At 46.7% G+C, this 25,808-nt stretch overlaps 1 protein-coding gene and 1 long non-coding RNA gene across 3 annotated transcripts; one reads left to right on the top strand and one right to left on the bottom strand.

The window, feature by feature from the left end:
- Positions 1-103: 103 nt before the first annotated feature.
- Positions 104-25,802, top strand: col4a5 (collagen, type IV, alpha 5 (Alport syndrome)). 2 transcript variants are annotated; one of them, XM_061669097.1, is made up of 49 exons: positions 104-450; positions 11,158-11,214; positions 11,306-11,395; positions 12,335-12,379; positions 12,576-12,620; positions 12,695-12,757; positions 12,844-12,897; positions 12,976-13,002; positions 13,105-13,185; positions 13,266-13,328; positions 13,407-13,442; positions 13,559-13,600; positions 13,684-13,776; positions 14,319-14,372; positions 14,481-14,537; positions 14,648-14,692; positions 14,784-14,837; positions 14,935-14,976; positions 15,095-15,188; positions 15,352-15,639; positions 15,718-15,807; positions 15,902-15,972; positions 16,257-16,448; positions 16,536-16,704; positions 16,790-16,882; positions 16,960-17,064; positions 17,139-17,236; positions 17,338-17,488; positions 17,574-17,687; positions 18,052-18,219; positions 18,441-18,530; positions 18,624-18,770; positions 18,851-18,949; positions 19,041-19,130; positions 19,223-19,362; positions 19,439-19,565; positions 19,668-19,847; positions 19,932-19,982; positions 20,059-20,244; positions 22,233-22,366; positions 22,440-22,512; positions 22,592-22,663; positions 22,784-22,912; positions 23,011-23,109; positions 23,381-23,593; positions 23,666-23,843; positions 23,918-24,032; positions 24,195-24,367; positions 24,579-25,802. In XM_061669097.1, exons 1-49 carry the CDS (start codon positions 358-360, stop codon positions 24,658-24,660), a joined length of 5,052 nt encoding a protein of 1,683 aa, XP_061525081.1. In that variant the 5' UTR covers positions 104-357; the 3' UTR covers positions 24,661-25,802. The 2 variants fall into 2 exon arrangements, with proteins under 2 accessions (XP_061525081.1, XP_061525080.1); XM_061669096.1 differs by lacking the exons at positions 104-450; positions 11,158-11,214; positions 11,306-11,395 and adding exons at positions 11,409-11,874; positions 11,978-12,141.
- Positions 2,293-10,509, bottom strand: LOC133397791 (uncharacterized). The gene is made up of 3 exons (XR_009767694.1): positions 10,379-10,509; positions 7,911-8,024; positions 2,293-4,246 (listed from the first exon to the last, which is right to left on the bottom strand). It is a non-coding gene; the product is annotated as an uncharacterized LOC133397791 (long non-coding RNA).
- Positions 25,803-25,808: the final 6 nt, after the last annotated feature.

The raw sequence follows: 25,808 nt of genomic DNA, 5'->3' as shown, positions 1-25,808 counted from the left end.
AAAGTCGACATGAAAGTGTAATTCTACACTTGGAGGAGGAGGCGGTGTCCTCTCGCAGCGAAGGTGCGAGGGGATGGTATCAGTGCGCACTGCGAGTGGTAAGTAGATCCGGGGCAGGTTCTGGAGCGAAATCAGAGAGGGGGGACCAGAGGCGCACGGTACCACAGCCAGGACCACTTTGGAGCTCGTGCGACGACAAGCACGGCGACAGCACAAAGCGACGTAGCGCCTCCGCGCAGAGCGAGACGCGCACAAAAAGAAGAAGAAAAAAAAAAGAATAAGAGTGTACGGAAGGATGACAAGCCAGTAGCGAGGTGCACTTTTCCTCAGTCCGAACGCAAGCGGATCGTGTTCAAGATGTGCAAAGATTCGAAGAGGCCGCCACAGCTCGCGGTGGCCCTGCTGCTCTTCGTCCTGTGCGGCGTCGCCGTGCGGCCGACGGACTCTGCGGTGAGTTTGCGCTCGTTTTCATACAAGCGTCCCAAAATCTTCAGACTTCCACCGGAGAGCCGCGCGCGCGGTGGCGGGGGCAATGGCGCTGCCTTGGCCCGGACACCAGCGGCTCCCCCTCGGACAAGTTTATAAATAGAGTTGCAACTTTGTAACAAGGTGTAACTATACTCGCCTGTTGCAATTAGCGCTGCGCAAGTTTCTGCATCCAGACGACATCATGCACGGCATGTATTTTGCTTTTTTTTTTTTTTTTTTTTTGTCTGTTGTCCCCCCCCCCCCCCCTTCCGCCTTTAATTGCAATTCATTGCTGCAACTTGCAACAAGATGGCAAATGATTTCCGAGCACGTTACATACTTTTCATTGGATTTGCCAAATGCTTTTCAACTCCTCCACATCACTTTCTGCGCCGTCTGCTTCGTATGACATCGGGCGAAATTTCGCCTCGCGGCTGCAGCGTCTCGCCGAAGCCACACGCGCGCGCTTTTGCGCACACTTCACTTGTCGCTTGCCGACAAACCAGCGTCCATGCAGCAGCTTTCTAGCGTGACCTCGATCGTGCACGAGCCTCATGTAATATCCCAGCATTGGCTGAATATTAATGGCCATGAATAATTCAAAAGGCACGCGGGCCGATACGCACAGGGCCACGCCCGCTCCACTTCAAGCGGGCGTGGTCAGGAGAGGCCTGTTCACTTCACGAGAGAAGGTGGTTGGTTACCTTGGCAACACTGCTCAACCTATGGACTGTCAACATGGCTGAGGTTTGGAAATTGAGAGTTGAAGCATCTTCACGTGCTTCAAGCCGCACAAAGATTGTCGCACCGTAATTGCGGCACACCAGCTGCACATTTTGGGCAGTAAAGTTACAGCAAATTACTGGATACTAGTAGCACTTCTTTTACAGTCAATATTTCACAGTTAGTTATGGTATAACTGCAATTAGATGAGGTCATTTCACAACTGTCATGCCATGAAAAGAAAGTGTCAGCAGTAGATTTTTGAACTGGTTTGCACAATATTGCATTGGGAAATAAGATTGAAATAGTAATTTGACAATAGAAATGGTCAACAAAGTATTTCAATGTGAAAGAATAGCGGGAATGGTTGTAAAATCCTGCGAACGTCTAATTACGGGAAGAGAGCGAAAGCGTCGACATTGGACCAGTTTTTAACGACATCGGTGTTTAAAAGCGAGCATTCGAGCCGTCAGACAAAACGCGAGCAAGCGGACAGATTTTGAAAGTTGTTCAAGAGATAAAAGAAGTGACGCAAACATCAAAATCCTACATCCTGTACAAGTGGAACAAATTCTGTTCAGGGCCTCAGAAAGGCTCGCCATCAGCTCTCAGTCTTGCTCTTATCCGATTGCTTCCTGTTCGCTCACTGAGGCCACCTAGTGGAGCCTTGCGCGCACGACAGGCTCCATCAGCATTTTTGAACACTTTCACCCCGAGAAGTGTGTCTGCCGACGGACGTAGAACTGACCTTTCATACATACGGACCTGCACATGCAAAACCATGTCTTTGGCTTAAACAGAGCTTCTCATCCATCTTGTGTGTGTGTGTGTGTGTGTGTGTGTGTGTGTGTGTGTGCGCGCGCGCGTGCGCATGTAGCATCAATCCTCACACAGATATGAATCTCCTCTCAGCCAGGTGAAGGAGTTCAGCACTCACGCATACCTGGACAGTTTCCTTTGAACCTGGCAGGCTGCGCAACCACAAACACACAATTTGAGGCCTGGCTTCCTGTGCGTGCGCGCGCACACACACACACACACACACACACACACACACACACCAACAACAACAAAAACTACACACAAAGATTATGTTTATGTTCAAAACATGACAAAAGCAACTATGAGTGCCACTACGGTGCCAAAGAACGGAAGATGCCGTGAGAAGTCGCAAGTGGCCAAAAGTCAACGAGCAGCCAACAAGCAAATGTTTAGACAACTAATTAGCTCATTTTCACGACATCCTACTTCAAGAAAAGGGAGAGGGGGGGAAAAAAGCTCAGGGTTATTCGTATAAGACAAGCACAGAACTCTTATTTTGTCTCACTACGTACGACACCTTAACTCGCGTCTTTAGGCAAACAAAATACCGCAGTTAATTGACACTGTCAGATATTCACTCCAGCATATCTTTGATAGTATTTTTTTACATTTTTTTTTATGGGCTGTTGTTTTTGTTGTCACAGGTTGTACAAGGGCGTTTGTGACCGGTGAGTGCGTTTCCAGGCATTGGCTCGAAGCTTCAGGGGGGGAACACGACGGCCTGACGTTTGGCCCTGGGTGGTGATTCCGATAGAGGATTTCGGCCATTTCCCAAAGTGCTTTTGTGTGGTTTCATATTTTGAGGCCAGGCTAATGAGAAAATCAGACATCTGGACCCAGATGCTGCTGATTAATGTGCTACTAAACTTTTGGGAAGCTTGGTGGACTGTTGATGTTCTGGAATCTACCCACAAAATCCCTAAAAGCCGAGCCAAACGCACGGTTTCATTGTAATCGCAAGGTGAGAGGTCAGACTCGCGCCGATTCGTGTTCCGTTTTGACGAACGTGGCAGCGACCCATCGGGCTACCGCGCGAACCCACCTACACACAAACAGTCACAAGACTCGCTGTCCGATTTCCCGCGTTCCTTCCGCTCCGTCCGGGCCGAAGGCGGCTCCCCGGGACGAATAATTTCACAAAACAAACAGGCTTTTATCTTCGGAATCAGAACAAACTATTTCAATGAAGTTGAGCGGAAGGCAAGTTATTTTGACTCCTCGCAGAAGTTCGAGGGGGGCATAAGATTGCACATTTTCCGACAAGCACGACACTTTATTGTTTGACATTCTTTCTACTTGAGGCGAGGAAAGAGGAGGGGGGCAGAATCTGCCTAAGATCAAACATGCAAAGCTGTCTCATTTCCATCCACCGGTATAAAATGCCAAATCACAATCCCACCTCCACTTGGCTTTTTTGGGGGGAGATTTGATTTCTTTTATTTTTTTTTTACTAACATTGTCCGCAGGTGCACTGTCCTGTACTTTCCTACCCAAAATCCAGATTTGGGAAGCTCCACATCTCAACAGTTGGGGATGTACTGTACGATAAGTCGTGTCGTGGTCCTCTATCGGCGAGACAGATGGCGAGGAAAGATAGTTCGGAAGGCACTTGGCCCTCGCCGGCCCAGTGTGCCTGCTCGTCGGCTCTCCGAATGAAGCCGTCAGAGCCGTTTGGCAGAAGCAGAGGAGGTGTTTTGTCTAGCGAGGACCACGCCAAGAAGAGGTCTTCCGCTTCTTCCCTCTGTGCTCACTGCGTCGCTTCCAATCACGGCAACCTGTTTTTCTCATTATGGCGCTGAGGAGAGATGTTTGTCTGCAGCTCCTTCGCCTTTACATTCGGTCGAGTTGCCATTTACGTCCTTCCCCGAGTTTCTCACTCATCTGGCTCCAGATAGACGAAGATAGCACCAGAATGCCCTTTCGTAACCCGCTGCTCCACATTTGGACGCACGCAACTGTCCAGAATGTCTTCTGAAGATAAAGAATTAGCACTTGGAGGTGAGTCCGACCTCTGACCGATCATCTCCAGATATGTGTCCAAAGTTGGCCACGAATCATATTCTGGTTGCGCGGACTTAGTTAATCCCAGGTCAGTGTGGCGGCTGGAATGCGACTCAGCTGGGGATAAAAGGGGTTTGGCATCCAAGCTTGCGTTGTTTTTGCCTTCCTTCCTACGTCCTCGCCCGTGTTTTTCCACCTTTATTTTCAATAAAGTGCATCTCCGTCGGGGCAACTGGAAAAAATACAAAATAATCAATCAAGCCAGCCGCTTTGTGCGAGCGTGTCGGCGCCGAATGCGGCGCATTCCAGGCCTCCGCTACACAAACAGCGCCCCCCGCCGCCCGCGACAACGGGAAATCAAACATCTGTTGCAGCAGTGAGCCAGAGCGCCGAGGATGGCGAGGGCCTGACACTTGACAATGGAAGAAGAGGCAGAAACTGGAGAAAGGCATGTCAAGAAGTGGGGACCTCCTTTTGGATATAATGCCTTATGAATAATGCCTATTTTTAGGGACCGTATTTGGTAACAGAAGTGGGTGGGTGTGCAAAATAGAACCCGCGTGAGCAAACTGTGTGAAATGACTTTTGTTTTGCCAAAACCGGGTCGTTTGAACACAGCGTCGGCACCGCTGAGCTTCGTTTGTGCTCGTTGGGAGTTGGTGTCGCCGAGGACGTTCGGGCGCAAGGCGGGCGGGGAGCCTGCCGCGACCTGCCCCGGTCGCGAGATCTCGCCACGTAAACCGACGAGCAGGCGAGAGCACGTCGGGCCCAACACCTCAAAGCACTTGCCAAGAGAGACAACATCTAATACATCATCTAAATCATCCAAATGAGGTGATAAATGATGTGATGAGCTTTGATTTCTATAAAAAAAAAAAAAAAAAAAAGCCTTCTCTCAAAACATTCCCTGTGCTCGTTGATCCCTCATGTGGCGACGAGGTTGAACGGGAGGGAGGCAAAAGTGATTATTTGCCGATACGACACCTCATCCATATAGTTCCACGTCCTAAACTGCAATGTGTGTTTTGTTTTGTTTTGTTTTTTCCCCCTGAGGGAGATCGCCCTTCACATTTCCACTGAACCCAAAAAGCGCTTGTCCCACATTCTCCCAGACACGCACGCTTATCTTGTTGTGTCTACAACTGCTGCCGCTCGGGTAAATGTTAAGATTAGGCCCCACGGCTCATCCAAACACATTTTGTACACTTTGAGCAGAGCACAATGTGGTTTGCTTCATGCCCCGAAGGATGTTTAAATATCTTCAATGGCAGCTTTGGATGCATCGGCTCATTTACCTTCCTTCTTGTTAACCCCACGGTGACGCGTATCCGGCACCGCCCCCCCAACTCAAATTTCCCGTTGCGATGCCGCTCTGCGTATGTGCTGCAAGTTCAAACCTGTGCGAGACAGGGGGAGATATCATGAAATTACAAGGCACCCCCTCCGAACAGCCCCCGGTCGCCCAGCACGCCCGCTCCTTTTGGTGGAAGCTGCACGTGACGACGTCTCCCAGGAGAAACGGAGGCAATGATGACAAACACGTTTGTTGGAAAGGAAAAGAAAGAAATTGCATATTACGGCAATTACATCAAATAGAAAGAACAGTTTTTGTCACAAAGCATTAATTGAGTGCTGCTCCTTCGGTTGTGCTCGCCTTGGCCACCTAGGGGCAGTATAAGACAGAGGGAAGGATATACTGTCCACTGAGTGGATTCGTAACGGTTAATTGAGTCAGCTCATCAGTGCAGCACTAATATTAGTCATTCTTCACAGAGGATAAAGAATATATGACTGCGCGTACCGTTTTACTTGGTGTACATGTTTGCTGAATGATTTAAAATAGATGAAATAATAGAATGTCGAGTGATAATACATTATGTTTGGACACATCAGGTTTTAAAGAATCAAACAAGGTATTTGTTAAAATATGGAGCAAGGACAACAATATTAGCAGTAAAGTGTTCTAGTTAGAAGGGTCCAATGACTTATTTTGCGAACTGGGCTGAGCTGAGTTCACTGCCACCATACAGCCCTTGTATCTCAATTTTTCTAATTTATTTTTTGCTTGCAAGTCAAAGCAAACAACGCCTCGTCGGGTTACTCGTATCCCAAGGCAACCGAGGGCCTCAAATTGTTTGCGTTTTTTTTTTCCGCGATTGTAATTCTTTGCACTTGTCGGAAAAGGCCGATCATTTTAATGGTACACATGAAAAAGTTAGGCGGTTGTGTGGTCTCCGCCTGTCCCAAACGATGCTTTGGTCGGGAGAAAAGAATTTCTGGTCGAGCACGGTGACCAGATCACGTACGTGCGAGCGGGAGCCACACGAGTTTTGTCAGTAGGGGTCTTCCTCTTCTAGTCAAAACACACTCAGATTTTGTGGCCGATGGGGAGGGGCAAAATATTTGCTTTGGTCGCCCCTGTCGGGGCGTCGTCACCTTGTTGAAGTTGTCAAAGTCGAGCCGCGATGAAAGGGATCAAAGCAACGGCTCGGAGCCCGGAGCGCCAGCCTCCGGATCGGGATAAATGCACACGCTGATGCTTACCACATGGGCGCGCACGCACGCACACACACGCACACACACACACACGAGCACACACGCACACACACACACACACACGCACACGAAATGAGCCACTTGCATTCCTCTTAGGTGTTTCGCTTGCTTCAGTATATCGTGCTTCATCGTCCGCGCCCCCAGCTGTATTGTAGCTATTTAAACGATCGATTTCCTTTTTTTTTTTTTTTTTTTTTAATTTAGAGATCCCACAGAGCGGAGACAATATGCGCTTGAGAGTATTTTTGTAGGTTCTGTTTGGATATGTGGCTGCTCTGTGTGAATTATTATTATTAGTATTCTTTTTTTTTTTTTAAAGTTTTATAACGACTGTAACATCTATGCTCATTTCCGTTGGCCCGCCAATGGCGTTACACATTGTAGACGTTCATGAGATCAAATGTGGTTTAATTCTGTTTTGTTTTGTGTGTCAGTTTTTACAGTAAACTCCAACTGTGAGTGAAGAATTAACAGCTTGATGCATGCACGCTGTGCCTCTTTTTGGGGGGGATCTGTGCAAGTAAGAGTTGAGAACGGGTGCTAAGGAATACTGTCAAAAGTAGGTTTTAATTCTGCTACTCTCAAAATGTGGTACGAGTGGTATGTGGGCTCCCTCTAGTGGTATTGAAAAGAATCACTGAATTAAAAACATAAAATTTACATTTAAAACAGTTACAATAAGTTCAATAAATTTGCATTTATTCTTGAACTATTTTTGATTTTTAGCCCGACTACATTCATGCATTTTAATGCCGTCGTCAATGTGGTACTTGGAGCGCTTTCTTCACAGTTTGTGTATTTTCAGTGGATTGGACACGTCTTAAACGCTCCATTCAAAAGCAGCGGCGGTTTTTATATGCTGGTACAAATGAGTGGGACACCAACCATGTCAAGTGTTGCTAGGTAGAATGTGTGGCAGGTGAAATCATTGATTGCTTTTGTGGTAAATTGGGAGTGCTTGTATTTATTCAGTTTATTCTGTGTATGTACCGTACAGTGTCATGCGTATGCGTGTGTTTACTCGGGCGGGGCGGTGTGCATAGATGTCTAATCATCAGTGTTTGATGAGTGGGGGAATTCCAGTCTCGCCATTCTAATCCCACTGGTGCATGCCTTCCTTCAGCTCATTCACTCACTCACCATCCTCACCTGTCTCTGCTCCCCTTTGGCTGCTTTGTTGAGGGAAACAGTGCCACCGCTTGGTCAATTTGGAGAATTTCAGCTACTTTCCGCCTTTTGACAGTACGTCAAACATAATCGATTTCTTATTTATTTATTCTTAAATCAGAGAGGGAAAACTATTTTACGGCAGCTGTAGACATTTATTTCAGTGCACTCACCTTTGTGACATTTCGCCTCAAAAGGCAAGTCTCCGTGGTGACTGGTTCTTTATGGACCGCGTGTGCTGCCAAATAGCAGGCCCGTCTCGACTTGTCAGTTTGGGCTGGCGGCAGCTATGACACGAACGGAGGAACGCAAAGAAGAGAAGAGAGAAAGCGTGAGGCGTTATTTGCAGCTCGGTGACCTTTGCGAGTGGATTACACAGCCATTGACTCTTTATTTGGAATAGTTTGCTCAGTTTGGGGCAGCTCACACCATCAACCTGTTATGAACTACATATCAAGAAAAAGCTCCTTTTAAATCAAAGCATTTAGCAACATGATAGTGTCCCTTAGCCAATGTGAGCGTCCACCTTTTCATTCACTGCCAGCCTTCCCATTCAACATGGAAATTTGACTTCTGAAGCCGTCAATGGCAGTGAATGTGTTTTAATAAGCTCGGTGGCACAACAGATAATCCATATTAAATATTAATAAATTGATGATGCGTCCAACTTTTGAAGCAGAATTTTATCGCACGATAACAGGGGAGGGTGCAATAACCCAATCTTCTGCCTTGGAGCAAGTTCATTCAAAACATTTTTTGCTTTGTTCTCATTTCACATTCTAATTACACAATCATTTTTGCCAGGAGGCACACCTTTTTTGCTTTTGTCTCATGCAGACATTCTCTAATGTGTTGACACAGGCCTGGCGAGGCTCCATGGCACACAGGTGTGCAGACCAGGAGGCAGGATCACTAAACATGAACAGGAATCGAAAGGCCGTTTTATGGCGTTACACCGAATGTGAGCTAGAAAGTCTGCAATTCTAAATGATTGAACAATACAGAATGACGCACTGAATTCTGTACGTGATGGAAGAAAAAGTGTGAGTGGAAGTCCCGCCGCTGGAGAGCAGACTGCATTGAGCTGAAGCAGACCAGACTAATCTGGAGATCCAGGCCTTGTAAAAACAAACTGGCACGTCCACACACATACTTGACTACCCATGTGCAAATGTATTCAGACGTGTGTCACACTGACACCCTCTGGCTCAGACAACATGTTTTGTGTTTACAGTCAAGGAGTCGAGCTCGCCATCATTGATATTGAACATTCCATCCACCCATTTCTTATTTTTTTTTTTTTATACCACTTGATGTTCTGTGATGCCCAGCTGGCATCGAGCGTGTCAACAAGCATGGGAAAATCGAAAACCAAACGCCTGGCGCTGCATCCCTTTCCTTTTTCTCAGCTTCCTCCCACACCAAACAATCTCCGTACCTCTCTGCTCATTGGTTGCGCTCGCCAGCAAGAACTGTGGGAGTCCGTTTTATTTACAGACTACGATTACATTGCTAATACATTCGGCGGCCGTTTTCTTCATGACCTTGCACCTGCTGTCTCGTCATCAAGCAAACCTGCAGAACTCCCAAACTTTTCTGTGGGAACAAATGCTGCGCTCTCGTATAGTTGAGAAAAAATAAATAAAATATGCGAACCCTTGGAATTAGCTGGATTGCTGCAGAAATTGTCATCTAAATTATATATTTATTGTAATTATAATATTTTGGAGCATTCCTCTTCTCAAAACTGTTTCATGTCAGCAATATTCCTGGGATGTTTTGCCATTCAGTTGTTGATGTATGTCTGTGCTTTGGATTGCTGTCCTGTTGTATCACTCAACTTCTGTTAAGCTATAACTGGCAGGCAGCTGGTCTTAAGTTCTCCTACAAAAATGTCTTGATATCTTTGTGATTAAAATAAAGATTAGATTACATTTGTTGACAAATTTATGCAGAAATCCAGGTCATGCTAAAGGGTTTCACATTTTCTGCACCTGTTTGTTGCATAAAGCGACGCAAGCGCGCCCTCGTGTGGTGCAGATGGGTAGTTTTCTTTTCATACGATGCTTTTTTTTTTTTTTTTTAATATATATATATATATATATAAACAATTTAAAAACTGTTCCCGGCATAATATGGTTCTTGTCATTCTTTGGTCAAAATACAACAAAGGATAAGTAATTCAGGCACACTGAACTTGTTTGATACCAAAGATTTCATCAGGATTTCAGTCAAAAAAGCAACTTTTTTTTCTCCTTTTATACTTTCACATTCACCAGAATGACAGTTCATCAAAAAGTTGTATGCATTCATCAGTTCGTCAGGCCAAGGTGAATTAAGTGCATTTGCATTAGCATTTGAATAAGACTGCAGATCAAACATAATGGAAAACATAAATATATAAAGAACTGTAGGTAGTAACAGAGAGATAACACATACAATTATTATATCAAGCACCAGCCTTAAAAATAATTTACATACAATTTGCTAATTTCAAATATATTTTTTAAATTATTGAATTCTTTTAGTCTTACCTTTATCATACTATTTTAAGTGTAACTGATATTTAGAAATGCTCGTGGCGCACGTTGCCCTCAACAACACGGCGAACTTGTCTCTTCATTTTAAAACAGAGTCTCACCGTTCGGGATCTGATTGAGTCCTTACACAGTGTGTTCCGTTTTAGCTGACTTGCAGCCTTTTACGAAGCCTCTTTGCCCCATTCTGTACTTGTTCGCGACGTTAGGTTACATCCGAATTGCTATTGTCAGAAGCCGTGTACGTCGCTTTAATGCTCCGGGCAGGAATTGACTTTTAAACTATTTCACATGGATCCTCTTGGCTTATTTAATTTATTGTTCATATTAATGTTAATATACCCCTTTTCCTTTCCTTAAAGTTAAAAAATGACTTAAAATTAAGAGTTAATAGTTATAATACGAATGAATTCAAGTGTCGCTGGTGAAAATCAGCAATTCAGAAAATATATTTTCTTTGGCGCCCCCTGGAGGCCATGGCGCATGGTTAGCATTTGCTAACCTCGCTAATTGTAGTTAGTTACAAAAGAAATAATAATAAAAAGTCATATCACCACTTTCAACTGAACTAGCCTCTGTTAGCGTGTGCTAAAAGGTTAACTGAAAGAAAAAACAAGCCTTTTTTAAAAATACAGTTCCATCATTTATAGCTTTGCCACGGACAGTTAATGAAATATGTCATATATGACAATAATATATGCGAAATAGGCTCCTCACAACGTTTTTATTGTTTAAATGTCACACTCTACTCCAGAGAACCAGCTATTTTCCTGCAAAATCCAGCCTGCCTTCAACACAATGTGGTTTGAAATTAATATCATTCTGAATGTTCATTTCTGGTATTTACGTGGTAAAATAAACGTCCATCTGCTTTGACCAACAGGCTTGCCATGGGTGTGCAGGATCCAAATGTGACTGCAGTGGAGTCAAAGGCACAAAGGTTACTGTTAATCTTATTTCTTTATTATTAAAATGCACAATTAAATGTTTGAATAACGTCACCCGTGCTCAATCTGTGTGCTGGTGTGAAGGGTGAGAGGGGCTTCCCAGGTCTTACCGGGCAACCAGGAGTGCCGGGCTTCCCGGGGCCTGAAGGGCCAATCGGACCCAGAGGAGAGAAGGTCAGTGGAGGTGGACATCTGCACACTCATTGTTTTGAATTAATTTATTGTTTTCATCCATCTTCTTCCGCTTATCCGAGGTCGGGTCGCGGGGGCAGTAGCTTTCGCAGGGACGCCCAGATTTCCCTCTCCCCAGCCACTTCATCCAGCTCTTCCGGGGGGATCCCGAGGCGCTCCGAGGCCAGCTGGGAGACATAGTCTCTACAGAGTGTCCTGGGTCGTCCCCGGGGTCTCCTGTCGGTGGGGACGTGCCCGGAACACCTCACCAGGGAGGCGTCCGAATCAGATGCCCCAGCCACCTCATCTGGCTCCTCTCGATGCGGAGGAGCAGCGGCTCTACTCTGAGCTCCTCCCGGATGACCGAGCTTCTCACCCGTTCTCTAAGGGAGAGCCCAGACACCCTGCGGAGAAAACTCATTTTGGCCACTTGTATCCGGGATCTTGTTCTTTCGGTCAGGACCCAGAGCTTGTGACCATAGGTGAGGGTAGGAACGTAGATCGACCGATAAATTGAGAGCTTCGCCTTTTGGCTTCGCTCCTTCTTTCCCACAACGGACCGATACAAAGTCCGCATCATTGCAGACGGTGCACCGATCCGCCTGTCAATCTGCCGTTCCATTTTTCCCTCACTCGTGAACAAGACCCCAAGATACTTGAACTCCTCCACTTGGGGCAGGATCTCATCCCCGACCTGGAGAGGGCGCGCCACCCTTTTCCGACTGAGGACCACGGTCTCAGATTTAGAGGTGCCGATTCTCATCCCAGCCGCTTCACACTCGGCTGCGAACCGCTCCAGTGAGAGTTGGCGATCACGGCTTGATGAAGCCAGCAGAACCACATCATCTGCAAAAAGCAGAGATGCAATACTGAGGCTAAAAATGTATTGTTTTCATCATGGTTATACTTCTAATATGCGTTTTGTACTGTTGTTTCTTACAGGGTAGTGATGGACCAATGGGATTTGGTGGCCCAAAAGGAATAAGAGTGAGTTTAATTTTACCACCATAAAATGTTGTATGGAGGCTACTATATAGGATTCAGTCAGTTTTAACAAATTGAGTCAAGTTGTTGTAGTTTTTCTCTTGTCCAGCAGATGTCCCTATTTCCACATTAGCCAAGTCATAGCTAGCTTTTATGTATGTCCATGTCTATGACTGATCTTTGTCATCACTCCTCTAAGGGACCTCCCGGATTGCCAGGATTCCCAGGAACACCAGGACTTCCAGTGAGTTTTTATTATTTGAATCACTGCTAGAATTATTTGAGGAAAATGGTTTTTACTTACTTCCTGTTTCTTAGGGTCTCCCAGGGCAGGACGGACCTCCAGGCCCAAGAGGAACACCAGGTTGCAATGGGACAAAAGTATGTGGAGGAAAAACATTTGAAAAGTGATTAGTATTAACCCAAACATTTTTTATTTCATACATTTGATTTCCTCTGCTGTCTAGGGTGAAATAGGGTACCCGGGAGTATCGGGAATCCCAGGACAGCAAGGACTGTCGGTCAGTCTGCGACTGAACGTGATGATTTTCTGAGTTTCTAGCACCGTGCTTCAAATATCTAATCATCTTCTTCTATAGGGTCCACCTGGTCTTCCTGGACAGAAGGTGGGTGCTTTGAAACGCTCATGTTTAGTGGACTAAATAACCAAACTCTTACGCAAAAAGAAAACCAGTCTCGCCTACGCAAACCAACATTTGTCCTGATAGGGCGATCCTGGTGACGTGATCTCCACTAATCGTTTTGGGGACCAAGGAGCTGTGGGCTTTCCTGGACTGCCAGGAGTTCCTGTGAGTCTTCTTATTGTTAAACCCGAGTAGAACTTTAAGGGTTTTGACTTATCTTTGTTTCATGCTTGGAAATGTTTTAGGGTCCTCCAGGACCTGGTGGCTACCAAGGTCCAATCGGCCCGCCGGGACCGAGAGGCTTTGAGGTAACGGACTAAACATAATGGGTCACACGATGAGTCACAACTGCTTTTAGAGATGCTAATTCCATTGTTGTGCGGCAGGGTCGACCAGGTCCTCCAGGCCCTCCTGGACCTAAGGTAAGGTTGTTTTTGTTTCATTTCCATCACGCTCAGGTTAAAAGATGCTACTTATGCATTTACATTGTCTTTCCACAACAAGTATGTTCACGGTGAATCTTCTCTTGCTGAAATAGGGCAACATGGGACTAAACTTCCAGGGACCCAAAGGAGAGAAGGTACTGTCCCCGGGCAAAGCTCTGCAGCTCTGAAACGTTTCCTTCCTTCATCTCATTTTGTGCAAATTTGACCGTGAACACAGGGTGACCCTGGTTTACCCGGACCTGCCGGGCCTCCAGGGCAAGTCGGGGAGCAGAAGAGGCCAACCGAGACAGAGATTCAAAGAGGAGACAAGGTAAAGCTACCCGAGAAGGCTCCACAGGACCCGTGTGACAAAATGTCCATTGGTATGCTTGAATGACAATGTGACAAAACAAGATAAAATGAAACCCCTCTTGATTGCAGAGATACGTTCCAGACCCACAAAACCTTCTGATTTTGTCTAAGTCTGCTATCTTAATGCTAACGTACGAGGTGTGTCATAAAAGTTCCAGGACTGGTATCCCAAAAGATTTTTTTCCAAATCAAAACGTTTTCCCTGATCGTCTGGCCCCGTGGCAATAACTTTCGGTGGACCATGCCCGTCACGTTAAAGAACGCATTCAACGTGACTTTGGACTTTGACTACCTTACTTTCTCTCTTTCACTGGGTTGTATTCGAAGATTCATGACTCATCACAGGTGTCTCCACCCGCTCTCATCATCACTCACTCTGCTCATTGCTTGACCTTTGTAGTTTGGGTTTGAAATTTGTGACACCAGTAGTAACTTTTGACACACCTTGCATATACACAGTAGACTGTCTATATTTAGTCTCTTGCTCTTCTCCTTTGAAAGGGCGACCCAGGACTTCCAGGCACCCAAGGTGATCCTGGGTATCCAGGTCCGCCTGTAAGTGTCTGTCACCATCTGTAAATGGTTGCCATTATGTTCAAATGGCATTTGGGTCCCTCAGAAGAATACTTTTCGATGGAAAATGTGTTTCGTTGGTGGTTGCAGGGTACCCCTGGTGGCCAGAAAGGAGAAAAGGGAGAACCAGGAGAGGCAGGCAAACGTGTGAGTTTTAAAGCTAAAATCCGAAGAAAAAAAACATTTATGTTCTACTCTCACTGCTTTTATTTATAAATAATATATATATATATATATATTTTTTTTTTTTTTAACAGGGAAAACCAGGCAAAGATGGTGACCCAGGTCCGCCGGGATTTCTTGTGAGTCCTGTCACATTTAGTCAATACACTGAATGTCAGAATCATGTCAAGAAAAACATTCCTGAATGTTTTTAATCCCCTCTTCTCTTAGGGTCTCAAAGGAGAGTCAGGCCTGCCAGGTCCCCCGGGCAGAGATGGAGAGAGAGTGAGTTCAATCATTTAATTGGAGATGATTAAACAGCTCGGGATGTCTTATGATGGATGGTTCTCTCAAAATGTATATTTATTTTTTTCCTTTAAAGGGCATGAAAGGTGAACGTGGATTTCCAGGTGCTCCAGGAGTGGTGTGTATTCTATCGAACAGTGTTATCGTGTGATACGGAAAACGACTTGATCATTTAATTGGACAACGATATCTGGTCTCCCGCCTCGGATTTGGCTTGATTGTCTATGTCCCATCAGGTTATTAGCGGACAGACAGGAGCACAGGTGGGTCCAAAAGGGGAGCCCGGGTTCCCTGGATCACCTGGCGTCAAAGGAGATAGAGGACTAATAGGTCAGTGGAGAACCAAGATTATTATAGTTAATGAAAATGAACAAAGTTTTTCGAAAATGATAAACAGCAATGTCTGTTCACAAACTACTGCATAATTATAGCGAAAAATGCCAACTCGCTCTCATTATTAATTGACAAGCTCACCTTTTTTGGCCTCCTCCAGGGTTAACAGGACCTCCAGGAGCACCAGGAATTCCAGGCGGTGGTGGTGGCGGTTCACCTGGACTTCCGGGCTTCCCGGGAGAGAGAGGTCAAAAGGGAGACACCGGCAATTTGGGGCTCTCTCTCCCAGGTCCTCCGGGCCGCCCCGGAGGGCCTGGGTTGCAAGGACAGCCAGGACCCCCTGGACCTCCAGGTTTTTCCACTGGTGGACAAAACTGTATCGCTGGCGAGCCCGGACGTGCTGGCCTACCGGGAGAGAGGGGTTACCCGGGAGTGGCGGGCCAGAAAGGTGAGAGGCCTTAAAAATGTTGCATTTCTCTTGATGTTTAGAGAGACGTGATCAGTCAGTCATCTGTCATCATTTCAGGTGAAAAGGGGGACACCTGTGTCAACTGCTTTAGTGGCACAAGTGGGATCCCTGGGTCCCCAGGACCTGCAGGACAACCTGGATTCCCAGGTAACATGATGACTAAAACTATGAGTCTCAAGAAAGATGGAAAACTGAAGTCTTGAGAAGATCTGAAATACTCACTGATGTGGAAACCCTTTAGGAAATCCTGGTGCCCCAGGTATTAAAGGAGAAAGAGGATTCCCAGGAACACCGGGTGCAAATGGACCACCTGTGAGTTCTTTTTACATTCTCAAGCAGAGCAGGACTTTGTACAATACGTACTTACCTACGGTGTCCACCCCTCACCCCCAATATTTGCAATTTGCAACTCGCAGATTCACCATAATCTACCCTTCGTTATTGACTGGAAAAAACGTCTATTAAATGTGCAGATGTATAAAAGTAGTGCTTTGCCCACCTTGTGGCACCACGGCAGGGTTTGGTCCCTAACACTGTGCAGTTTGTAGTCCGGCATTTCTGTGGTCGCTGTTTTAGCATTGTTTTCTCTTCCACAGGGTCAGCCCAGTGCTCAAGGTCCTCCAGGATTCCCGGGAGAGAAGGGAGACCCAGGTGAAGCAATCTCTGGTGGCGGTGCGAGGGGTGAGAAGGGGGACACTGGATTCCCTGGAGCGCCTGGTCTTCCAGGTCTAGATGGGCGTCCTGGTCGCGATGGACAGCCTGGATTTCCAGGGCCCAAAGGAGCTCCTGTAGGTTGCGATGATCCGGCTGTTCTGTGATTTGGACAAGTTTATCCATCCAACATCCACCAACATTGATTTTGTTGCATCCGATAGGGATCTTTGCAGGTCAGAGGAGAGCGAGGGAGCCCTGGTGAGCCAGGTCCCAATGGGATTGCAGGAGATCGGGGTCCTCCAGGCCCCCCAGGCTTTGGACCTCCTGGATCTCCCGGAGAAAAGGGTATTCAGGGTGTTTCGGGAAGGCCTGGAGCTCCTGGTATACCTGGTAATAGAGCTTTTTAATTGATTTGCTGTTATTTGGGACGTAATCCTTTAAAAGTCACGCAAATGTTCTCATTTGTCATTTCCAGGTGCCAAAGGTGAGTCAGGCTTGTCAGTGGCAGAAAAAGGCCAGCCCGGGCAGAGAGGTCTGGATGGTGAGCCGGGACGTCCCGGTGCACCAGGTATGGACCATCATTACAGCAGCACAGTTAGACATCATAAACAGCATATGCTTGATTATATTCCTCCCTGATCTTAGGAAACCCAGGTCAGCCTGGTCAGCCTGGTTTCCCTGGATTACCGGGAGGAAAAGGTGACCCTGGACTGCCTGGTATTGGACTCCCTGGACCCCCTGGACCTAAAGGTGCAAATGCAGTTTAAAATGTTCTTCTTGGTGCGCATCCAAACTAAACGTCACCATCTCATCTTGCCTTTAAGGATTTGCTGGTGTCCCTGGCCAACCAGGAGGTCCGGGAGGACTAGGAAGACCAGGAGTAGACGGCCTTCCGGGCCAACCTGGATTTCCCGGGGCAAAAGTACATAGAGATTTTTTACTGTAATTTAAAATGATAACTGTTGTTGATAAATGTGCAATTTGCCAATATAACTTTTTCCTCTGTGGGCACCTTTGTGACAGGGTGAACCTGGCTTTGGACTCCCCGGTCCTCCAGGTTTCCCAGGTGTACCTGGAGCTAAAGGTGTCACCGGAACCAAGGGAGATCCTGGTTTCCCTGGAGGCCCTGGCTCACCCGGCCGATCTGGATTTGACGGCCCACCAGGCCCTAAAGGTATTTGCATATTGGCGTCGTAGTCCTCATAAACAATCTTAAAACTGAAAAGCCTCATTGTTCCTCTGGTGTCTTGTCTTTCCAGGTGAACCAGGAACATCTGGTCTCCCAGGATCCATTGGCCCACCAGGACCCCCGACGGCAGGCTCACGCGGCCCCTCAGGGAACCCTGGACTCCCAGGCCCAATGGGTCCACCCGGTAAGGAACTGCTCTAAAACATCCTGAAGAAGATTTTTCACATACTTAAAAAAACTACAGTAATCCCTCGTTTATCCCAGGGGTTAGGTTCCAGACCACCCCCGCAATAATTGAAATATGCGAATTAGCGTGGATGCACTGACATAATTCAGTTTTTTTATTTGTTTGTTTTGAAATCAAAGTGTCGGGGCAGTCCACGCTTAGTGTAAAAAAACTTTAACGTTGCTTGATGTCAAAAAAATTGCGACCAATTGTCACCAAAATTGATGTAGACTCACCTACCATTGGCCACTTCAATGTCTGAAAATATAAGAACGACAACATAGCGAGGGACCACTGCAATCCAGTTTTATCACCCTTGCAGGATTCACCGGAGGAAATGGAGCAAAAGGAGACCCCGGGCCACCAGGTTTAGATATTCCAGGCCTGCCAGGAGATAGAGGAAGTCCTGGTTTCCCAGGTTCCCCAGGACCGATTGGAACCCCAGGACCCCCTGGAGGCCCTGGACAGGATGGCTTTCCTGGACTGCCAGGTAAAGAATGAGTAGCTAAATTGTCACAAGCTAAATACTGTAAATGTCCCACCTCGAGGAGCTAAATTGTTGGATGACTACCAGACAATTAATTTTAAAGTCAACAGCAGTTAATTGTCATAACTGTGCTTCTATCATTTGGTGTTGGGGGCCTTTGGGCAAGCTGCCTGGTTTAATGGTTATTTTGATATTTCTATTCCCATTTTTCATCTTTGCTTTAGGTGCCAAAGGAGATATGGGTCCCACTGGATCTCCCGGACCAGCTGGAGGACCTGGTGGCCCCGGGGCACCAGGTGCTGTTGGACTGAAAGGTATTCACCTACACCTACAGTAAAATGATTAAACATATGGTTCTGTGTGTACTGTGTAAACTTCTTAAAAATGTAAATGTCTTTTTTTGTCAGGTGAATCAGGATTCCCTGGTAGGGATGGTGCTCCTGGCTTTGCTGGAGCTAAAGGAGAGCGGGGGAGCAGTGGCCTTCCAGGACCTCCTGGATACAGCCCACCACCTATTTCCTCAAAGGGTGACAAAGGAGAACCAGGACTACCAGGCAAGACTTTTAGCACGCTCATGAGCCATCAATGTAAGACCATAGATTTAAAATTGTTTGCCTTATTCATCATTTTACAGGAGCACCAGGTTTTCCAGGCCAAAAGGGCATCCCTGGCATCACTGGTGACCCTGGACTTCCAGGATCAGATGGACGGCCTGGACTTCCTGGTCCATCAGGTATGGCTTGAACACTCAAAGTACAAAATGGTACATCCAAGCAAATATTTGTATAGACAGATGTCGAATATTCCGCTTTTGTTGTGTATAGGACCAAAGGGAGATCCTGGCATTCCAGGAGGACCTGGTGGTCCTGGAGCTCCTGGACCAAAAGGCACCATGGGAGAAATGGGATTTCCAGGTGGGGTTTGAACACCTTTCCTACTGTAACAGAAACCTGTAACCTGAAACACACCAAGCAGCTGAAATCATATGCGGTCATGATTTCCACAGGACCATCAGGGCAGAAGGGTTTGCTGGGCCAAACGGGTCGACCCGGAACTCCAGGCCAGCCCGGAGGACCCGGTTTCTCAGGAGCCAAAGGTGAACCAGGTTCTGCTGGGGTTGGACCGCCTGGGCCACCTGGAGTCAAGGTAGACTGGACCAATAGGACCCCAAAGTGTAAATTGAAACCTGGCTGAAATTAAATTGAACTGAAATCTCTTGTAGGGTGATCCCGGGCAGTCAGGTTTCCCTGGAGGCCCAGGGCCTAAAGGGACTCCAGGATTACCAGGTCTGTCGGGATTACCTGGAGCACCAGGTGCCAAAGGTGATCTGGGTCCGCCAGGATTCCAAGGTACTGCATTTTATACACTAAAACCTGTGAACATTTTATCTGTAAACCCTGCAGTTTTGACCCAAAATAATAGCAACGCACTTCTCTGGCTCCTCTTTTCAGGGTCTCCTGGTATTCCTGGTCCTAAGGGTCTCGACGGCGGGCCCGGTGGCCCAGGCCTGACCGGAGCTCCTGGAAGACCAGGAGAGCCTGGCCGACCAGGAGCACCTGGATTTCCGGGAGAGAAGGGTCAAGCGGGTCGGGACGGGATCCCCGGGCCGGCTGGTGTTAAAGGAGAGCCAGGTAAAACTCGTGGGAAAACTCACATTTCAACAGTTTCTATTGGCCCCCTGAAAGTAAAGGAATATTACTGTTTTTACATTGCAGGGCCTCCAGGCTATGGTGAACCAGGATCCTCTGGACTTCCAGGATTGCCAGGTTTGTTGCCATTTAACACATACACGCATCCGCATAAAGTAACCCAGCCCCCCCCCAACTCTCGTTCTCTTAAAAGGTGGCAAGGGAGACCCTGGTCCCTCTGGCCCATCTGGCAGTCCCGGTTTCCCTGGTCCAAAAGGAGATAGTGGCTTCCCCGGCCTTCCGGGCTCTTCAGGCCCTATCGGCCAACCTGGACCTCCAGGTCTGGCTCTACAGGGTCCCAAAGGATTGACCGGACCCCCTGGACCACCAGGAAGGGGTGGTAAGGAATGTAGATGTACCACTTGTACTGCCAGGAATTGCTGTCTGGTTTTCGGAGCAGGTTTAAGCTTTTTATCTGGAGATAAAGCTGAAATTCTTATGAAACCCTGAAAACCTGAAGTTAAATATGGGTTTCAGGTGGTTCTTGATATTTCTTCTATGAATTGATGGTTGAATGATTTGTATGCGATTCCTAGTAAACCAGGCAGCAACCTGATGTAAATCACCAAAATGTCTCACTAAATCTGAATGCTTTTTTTTTTTTTTTTTGGATTGATTTGCATGGAACACAGTTTCACAATTCGCCATCGTCATCACATCTGTCCAGTCTGTCCCACTCCCGCTACGAAATGTGTGGGTGTTCAATCACGACCAAAAGGAACACGGGTTACCATCACATGTTCAGTTGTTGTCCTCACGTCTCCGTACCTCACTATTGCACTTTGTGACCTTAAAATGAGGAGAGGTTGTGATCTGACCATCTTCCCAGAGCCACTTATTTTAGTTTGTGTGTGTCCTCTTTTGCTTTTTTCTTGAAGCCAGCTGAGCCAGACACCCCCCACCAAGCTCTCCGAAACTACATTTAAACTAAATCTAGTGGTTCATATTTGTTTAAATACATTCAAGCGAGCGCACAAATTGGATTGACAAATTGTCTTCTCGACAACAAAGAGTGAAGCTGGGTTTTGAGGTTTTATCTGGCTTTGCTGTCCGGAACGTGTTTAATTTCACCAAAACATCATCGAATGGTGCATGGATGTTGTCTGCAGGGTGGCTCTGAACTTTTCTCTAAACTGACTTGTATGTAAAGGACCGACCGTACATTGCCAAGTGAGAAAGCCCCTCTTTTTGGGGGTGTTGTGTTTTTGCTGTGACATTTTACCTCCATTTCCCATGGCCTCGACCCTCCTCGCGATGACGCTCGGTGCCGCCCACCACAGGTCCAACAGGTCAGATCGACGGTGTCCAGACGTTTACTGCACGTTCCTCCTCACAGTCACTGCTAGAGCTTGAACTCCACCCTGTGATTTGCTGGAGAGGAAGCTGGCAAATCAGTGCATTTTGTCATTGTGATTCTTCCTAATGCCTCTCCTCTTTCACCTTGAATGCACGCCGATGGTAACAGTCATGCAGCTTGAATAAGTAAGCACCTTTTCGGACAGGTTGGGGTTTCTGCGTTGAGGGGAAAACAGCACAAGTACACGTTTAAAAGTTTTAAACGGACACAAATAGCATGTCATCTGGATCAAACACACTACACTAAGGATGTGATATTGATTTGGTAATTTGTGCACAGAAACCCTCACAGTGTGACTAACTCATCTAGAAAACTGAATTAGTGTTTAGTTTGTGTTAGATGCAATGAGGTTGATCATGTTTGAATTTATATTTACATGTAGAGTATATATTTGGGAGCAATGTTCACCCTCCAAATCCCAAATGAATCCCTGACTCACTAACAAGACTTGGAATAGTGCATGAAATCGAATAGAATGAAAAATGACACGTACACACAAGACACAAGCATTTTCACTCTCTATGCCTTATACCACATTTCTGATCATGTGACGTCTAGGAGGCTGCACAAGATGGATTTGGGGAATTGGAGGCTACAGTAAAAATCAAAGTGAACTTGAACAGCTTATTATTGGGTTAATATTTAGGTTGTAGTTTGTCTGCATTTCTGTGCTGATACGTGTTTTCTGTCTAAATCTCTTGTGTCATTTATTTCTATTTTTTTTTTTGCCATCAACCCTCAACCACTTTTCCCGGGAATTCTGGGAAGCCTAGGTCCTGCAGGTTAGATGATTTTGATTATTTGGGGAGAACCGCCATTCACAGGATGCCTCAAATGTACTAAACTTGAGGTTGGACAGTTTGTGTTTAGCTTTGATTGTGATTTTGTACCCTCAAGGAATGGAAAGCTTAATTGTGCTTTGTATTATCGCCATCCCATGACACCTGACCGCTGACATTCTGTGTATGAAGGTGTGCCTGGCCCACAAGGTCCTCGTGGGCCCTCAGGAAGTGGTGGCATCAGGGGAGAGAAAGGTATTCCCGGTGCTGCTGGACAGCCAGGCTTTCCTGGTCAGAAAGGAGACCCTGGCATTCCAGGATTCTCAGTAAGAGCAGAAGGACTTGAGTATTAAGTGCTCAGTACTTGATGAACTCACCGTTTTGGAACTCTCTTGCCAGGGTCCGCCTGGCACTCCTGGTGTTCCTGGTGCTAAAGGCGACATCGGTCTGCCTGGGGTTCCCGGATTTCCAGGTACTGCTCGTTCAGATGAAGACGTGATCTCTTGATTGAAAATCCAGGAGTTCTGAATGTGTGTTTGAATCTTCACCAGGACCAAAGGGAGACCCAGGACTTCACGGTGGCTCTGGGCTTCCTGGTGATCCTGGAGATCTCGGACCTCCAGGTGAACACATTTAAGTCTTGCAATAAAAGGTTCAATCCTCAACTTGGTGGTAGAACGCTGGCCCCTACATGATACGAGGCACAAGTTGGATGACACCTTTTTCAATCCTTTCTGCTCCAGGCCCCCCTGGTGACCCTGGTGTTCCTCAGCCTCCCATTATGTTTAAGGGAGAGCGTGGACCCCCCGGTCCTCTGGGCCAGCCTGGTGCTGGGGGACTGCCAGGCAGCCCTGGACGTGAAGGGCTCCAAGGTCAGCTGCATAAATGAGACTTGATTTGTCACAGAAGCCTCTTAGAATACATTAGAGAGCAATGTGTTGATGAAAACATGTTTCTCTCTATTTTTCAGGTCAGCCAGGTGACCCAGGTGATTCTGGTCTAGAGGGTCCCCCCGGTTTCAGCGGCCCCCCTGGAAGAAAGGGAGACAATGGTCCTGCTGGTCAGCCTGGTGAGTTGAAGAGAACTGGAAGACTTCATCGTTATTGACTAGAGTTGCAAAGGGTTGGAAATTTTCCAGTAAATTTCAGGAAAGCTTCTAGTAAATTTCCATGGGCAGTTAAGAGGGAGCCCTTCTCGTTCCCCAAAAATCCCTATAAATGGACAGCCTTAAATTTAGTAAATAAACTCCCTTTGAAAAATCCTGGACTTTTGCAATGCTATTCTTGACCGACCAATGAGTAATTTCCGTTACTGTTGCTAATCATGTCATCTGATCCCAGGTCAGCGTGGCTACCCAGGTCCTCCTGGTTCTGACGGTCCACAGGGTCCTCCCGGTCTTCCGGGTTCGGGCTCGGCAGCCCACGGCTTCCTCATCACCCGACACAGCCAGATCCAGGAAGTACCGCTCTGCCCGATCGGAACCAACCTCATATACGACGGCTACTCCCTGCTGTACGTGCAGGGCAACGAGAGGGCGCACGGGCAGGACCTTGGTAAAGAATCGCGACCGCCGGTCTTTTAAAACGTGTTCTTCATGTCTGCTGTCTTTCTCCGGGGTCCTCCAGGAACGGCAGGCAGCTGTCTGCGCCGCTTCAGCACCATGCCCTTCATGTTCTGCAACATCAACAATGTGTGCAACTTCGCCTCCCGTAACGACTATTCCTACTGGCTGTCCACGCCCGAACCCATGCCCATGTCCATGGCCCCCATCACTGGCGAGAGCATCAAGCCTTTTATCAGCCGGTAAGACACGGACGGATAGAATGCGACTGAGGCGAGGAGATCGATGCTTAGTTTGTGTTCTTGTCTGCGTTTAGATGCTCGGTGTGTGAAGCTCCCGCCATGGTGATCGCAGTCCACAGTCAAACCATCCAGATTCCCAACTGCCCTGCCAACTGGGAGGCTCTGTGGATAGGTTACTCCTTCATGATGGTAGGACATTTGTGCTTACAGACCATACTGCTCACAAAAGTTGAGTAAGGGTAGTTGGGTTTTCGCTGAAATTTCAGGATTAAGCGAAACCGGACCGAACTTTTTGTCAAGTAGTGTGTACGTACTGGAAAGTAAAGACTCTTCTTCCTTCCTGGCCTGCAGCACACCAGCGCCGGCGCCGAGGGCTCCGGCCAGGCCCTGGCCTCTCCCGGTTCTTGTCTGGAGGAGTTCCGCAGCGCTCCCTTTATCGAGTGCCACGGCAGGGGAACGTGCAACTACTACGGCAACTCCTACAGCTTCTGGCTGGCCACCGTGGATGAAGGCGAGATGTTCAGGTACAGACAACACCAATGGGCAGAGATGATTTGAGATACAAGTTTTAAACTTGAATTCAACTGGAAACCAAACATCACTGTACCGCACATAATGTATCACAAGGAGGTCGAAGTTCAGGCTATTGTTTGCTAATTGGCTAACCTCGGAGCAGTGAGGTTTGTTTCCACTCGAGCCCCGCGCTAACTTTGACTTTGACCTTGACCCTCACAGCAAGCCCCAGTCGGAGACGCTGAAGGCGGGCAACCTGCGGACGCGCGTCAGCCGCTGCGTGGTCTGCATGAAGAAGACGTAACGGCGCACAGCAACCATCGCGCCACTTGCTTCTGCGGTCGGGCTGATTAACGGAGACTGGTGATTAGGCGACGGGGAGGGGTCACACGGGGTCGAAGGTGATGGTGGGTGAGGTAGAAACTGGTGGAATTCCATTGGTGCATTGTCTTCAACGAGTCAAAACAATGGTGCTACTGTGCAACACAGCATAAAAAAAAAAAAAAAAAAAACTGACATAACAAAAATGATTTTTTTTTTTTTGCTTTGTTTTTCCTAAGAAGTACCTCAAAACAAAAGCGGAAAAAATATTCACAAAATGGTGCCACGATGTATGTGTGACAGTAAACATGCATTTTTCACCCCCTCCTAAAGAAAAGTCACTTTTAATGTTGTGACCCAGGTGTTCTTACTTTTCTACACACGCACTCTTTTTTTTTTTTTTTTTTTTTTTCCTCCTCGTTTTCTTTTCTTCTCAACGAGGAGGGGTGGATGAAGCTCTCCACGTGGTAACCAAACGGGCACTTTTACTTCGGGACATCCAAGAGGCGAGATGCACTGATTAGGAGCTTTCCTTTGTGAGACTGACTGGCTTTTTATTTTTGACCACTTTTTGTTTTCATTTTTCCATCTTATTTCCATGTCTGTCGTGACACGTGGTGGTACTAACCCAGCTGCAAACCCGCCTGCTAACTCCGCCTTCTTTCTTTTGTAAGTAATAAAATGTGTATATTGTGTAAAACACCTTTTATTATTCGCGTATTAGGTCTTGAATTGGTAACGAGCATTTTTTGCCGGTTTAGTTCGCTTACACTCACTCACGCAAACACACAGATATTGTACAAAATGAGGCTTTTATGAATGAAAACAGTATTTTATATATAATAAATATATATTTCTAAAAAAAAAAAAAAAAAAAAGATAGAGGTTACTTGGCAGTGGGTGTTTTAAGGTCATGCATTTCACCAAAAAAACAACTACTGAGCAGAGTCAAAGCCATTTTCCCTGAGACAAGTGTGTATGATATCAAAATTACTTAAACCTTTTGTATTCAATTTGTAGAATGAATAATAAAGCGGAATTAAGAGGATTTGTTTCCTGATTGTCTGATGATCGAAGAAACGTTTCACAGGATTGGAATTAAATCTTGGCTTCTTGTTACGAAAACCATGT

This window comes from Phycodurus eques, chromosome 23 (assembly GCF_024500275.1).
Source record: "Phycodurus eques isolate BA_2022a chromosome 23, UOR_Pequ_1.1, whole genome shotgun sequence".
Lineage (NCBI taxonomy): Eukaryota > Metazoa > Chordata > Actinopteri > Syngnathiformes > Syngnathidae > Phycodurus > Phycodurus eques.
Note: the sequence above shows the minus strand (reverse complement) of the source record. Positions and strands in the feature narration are given on the sequence as shown.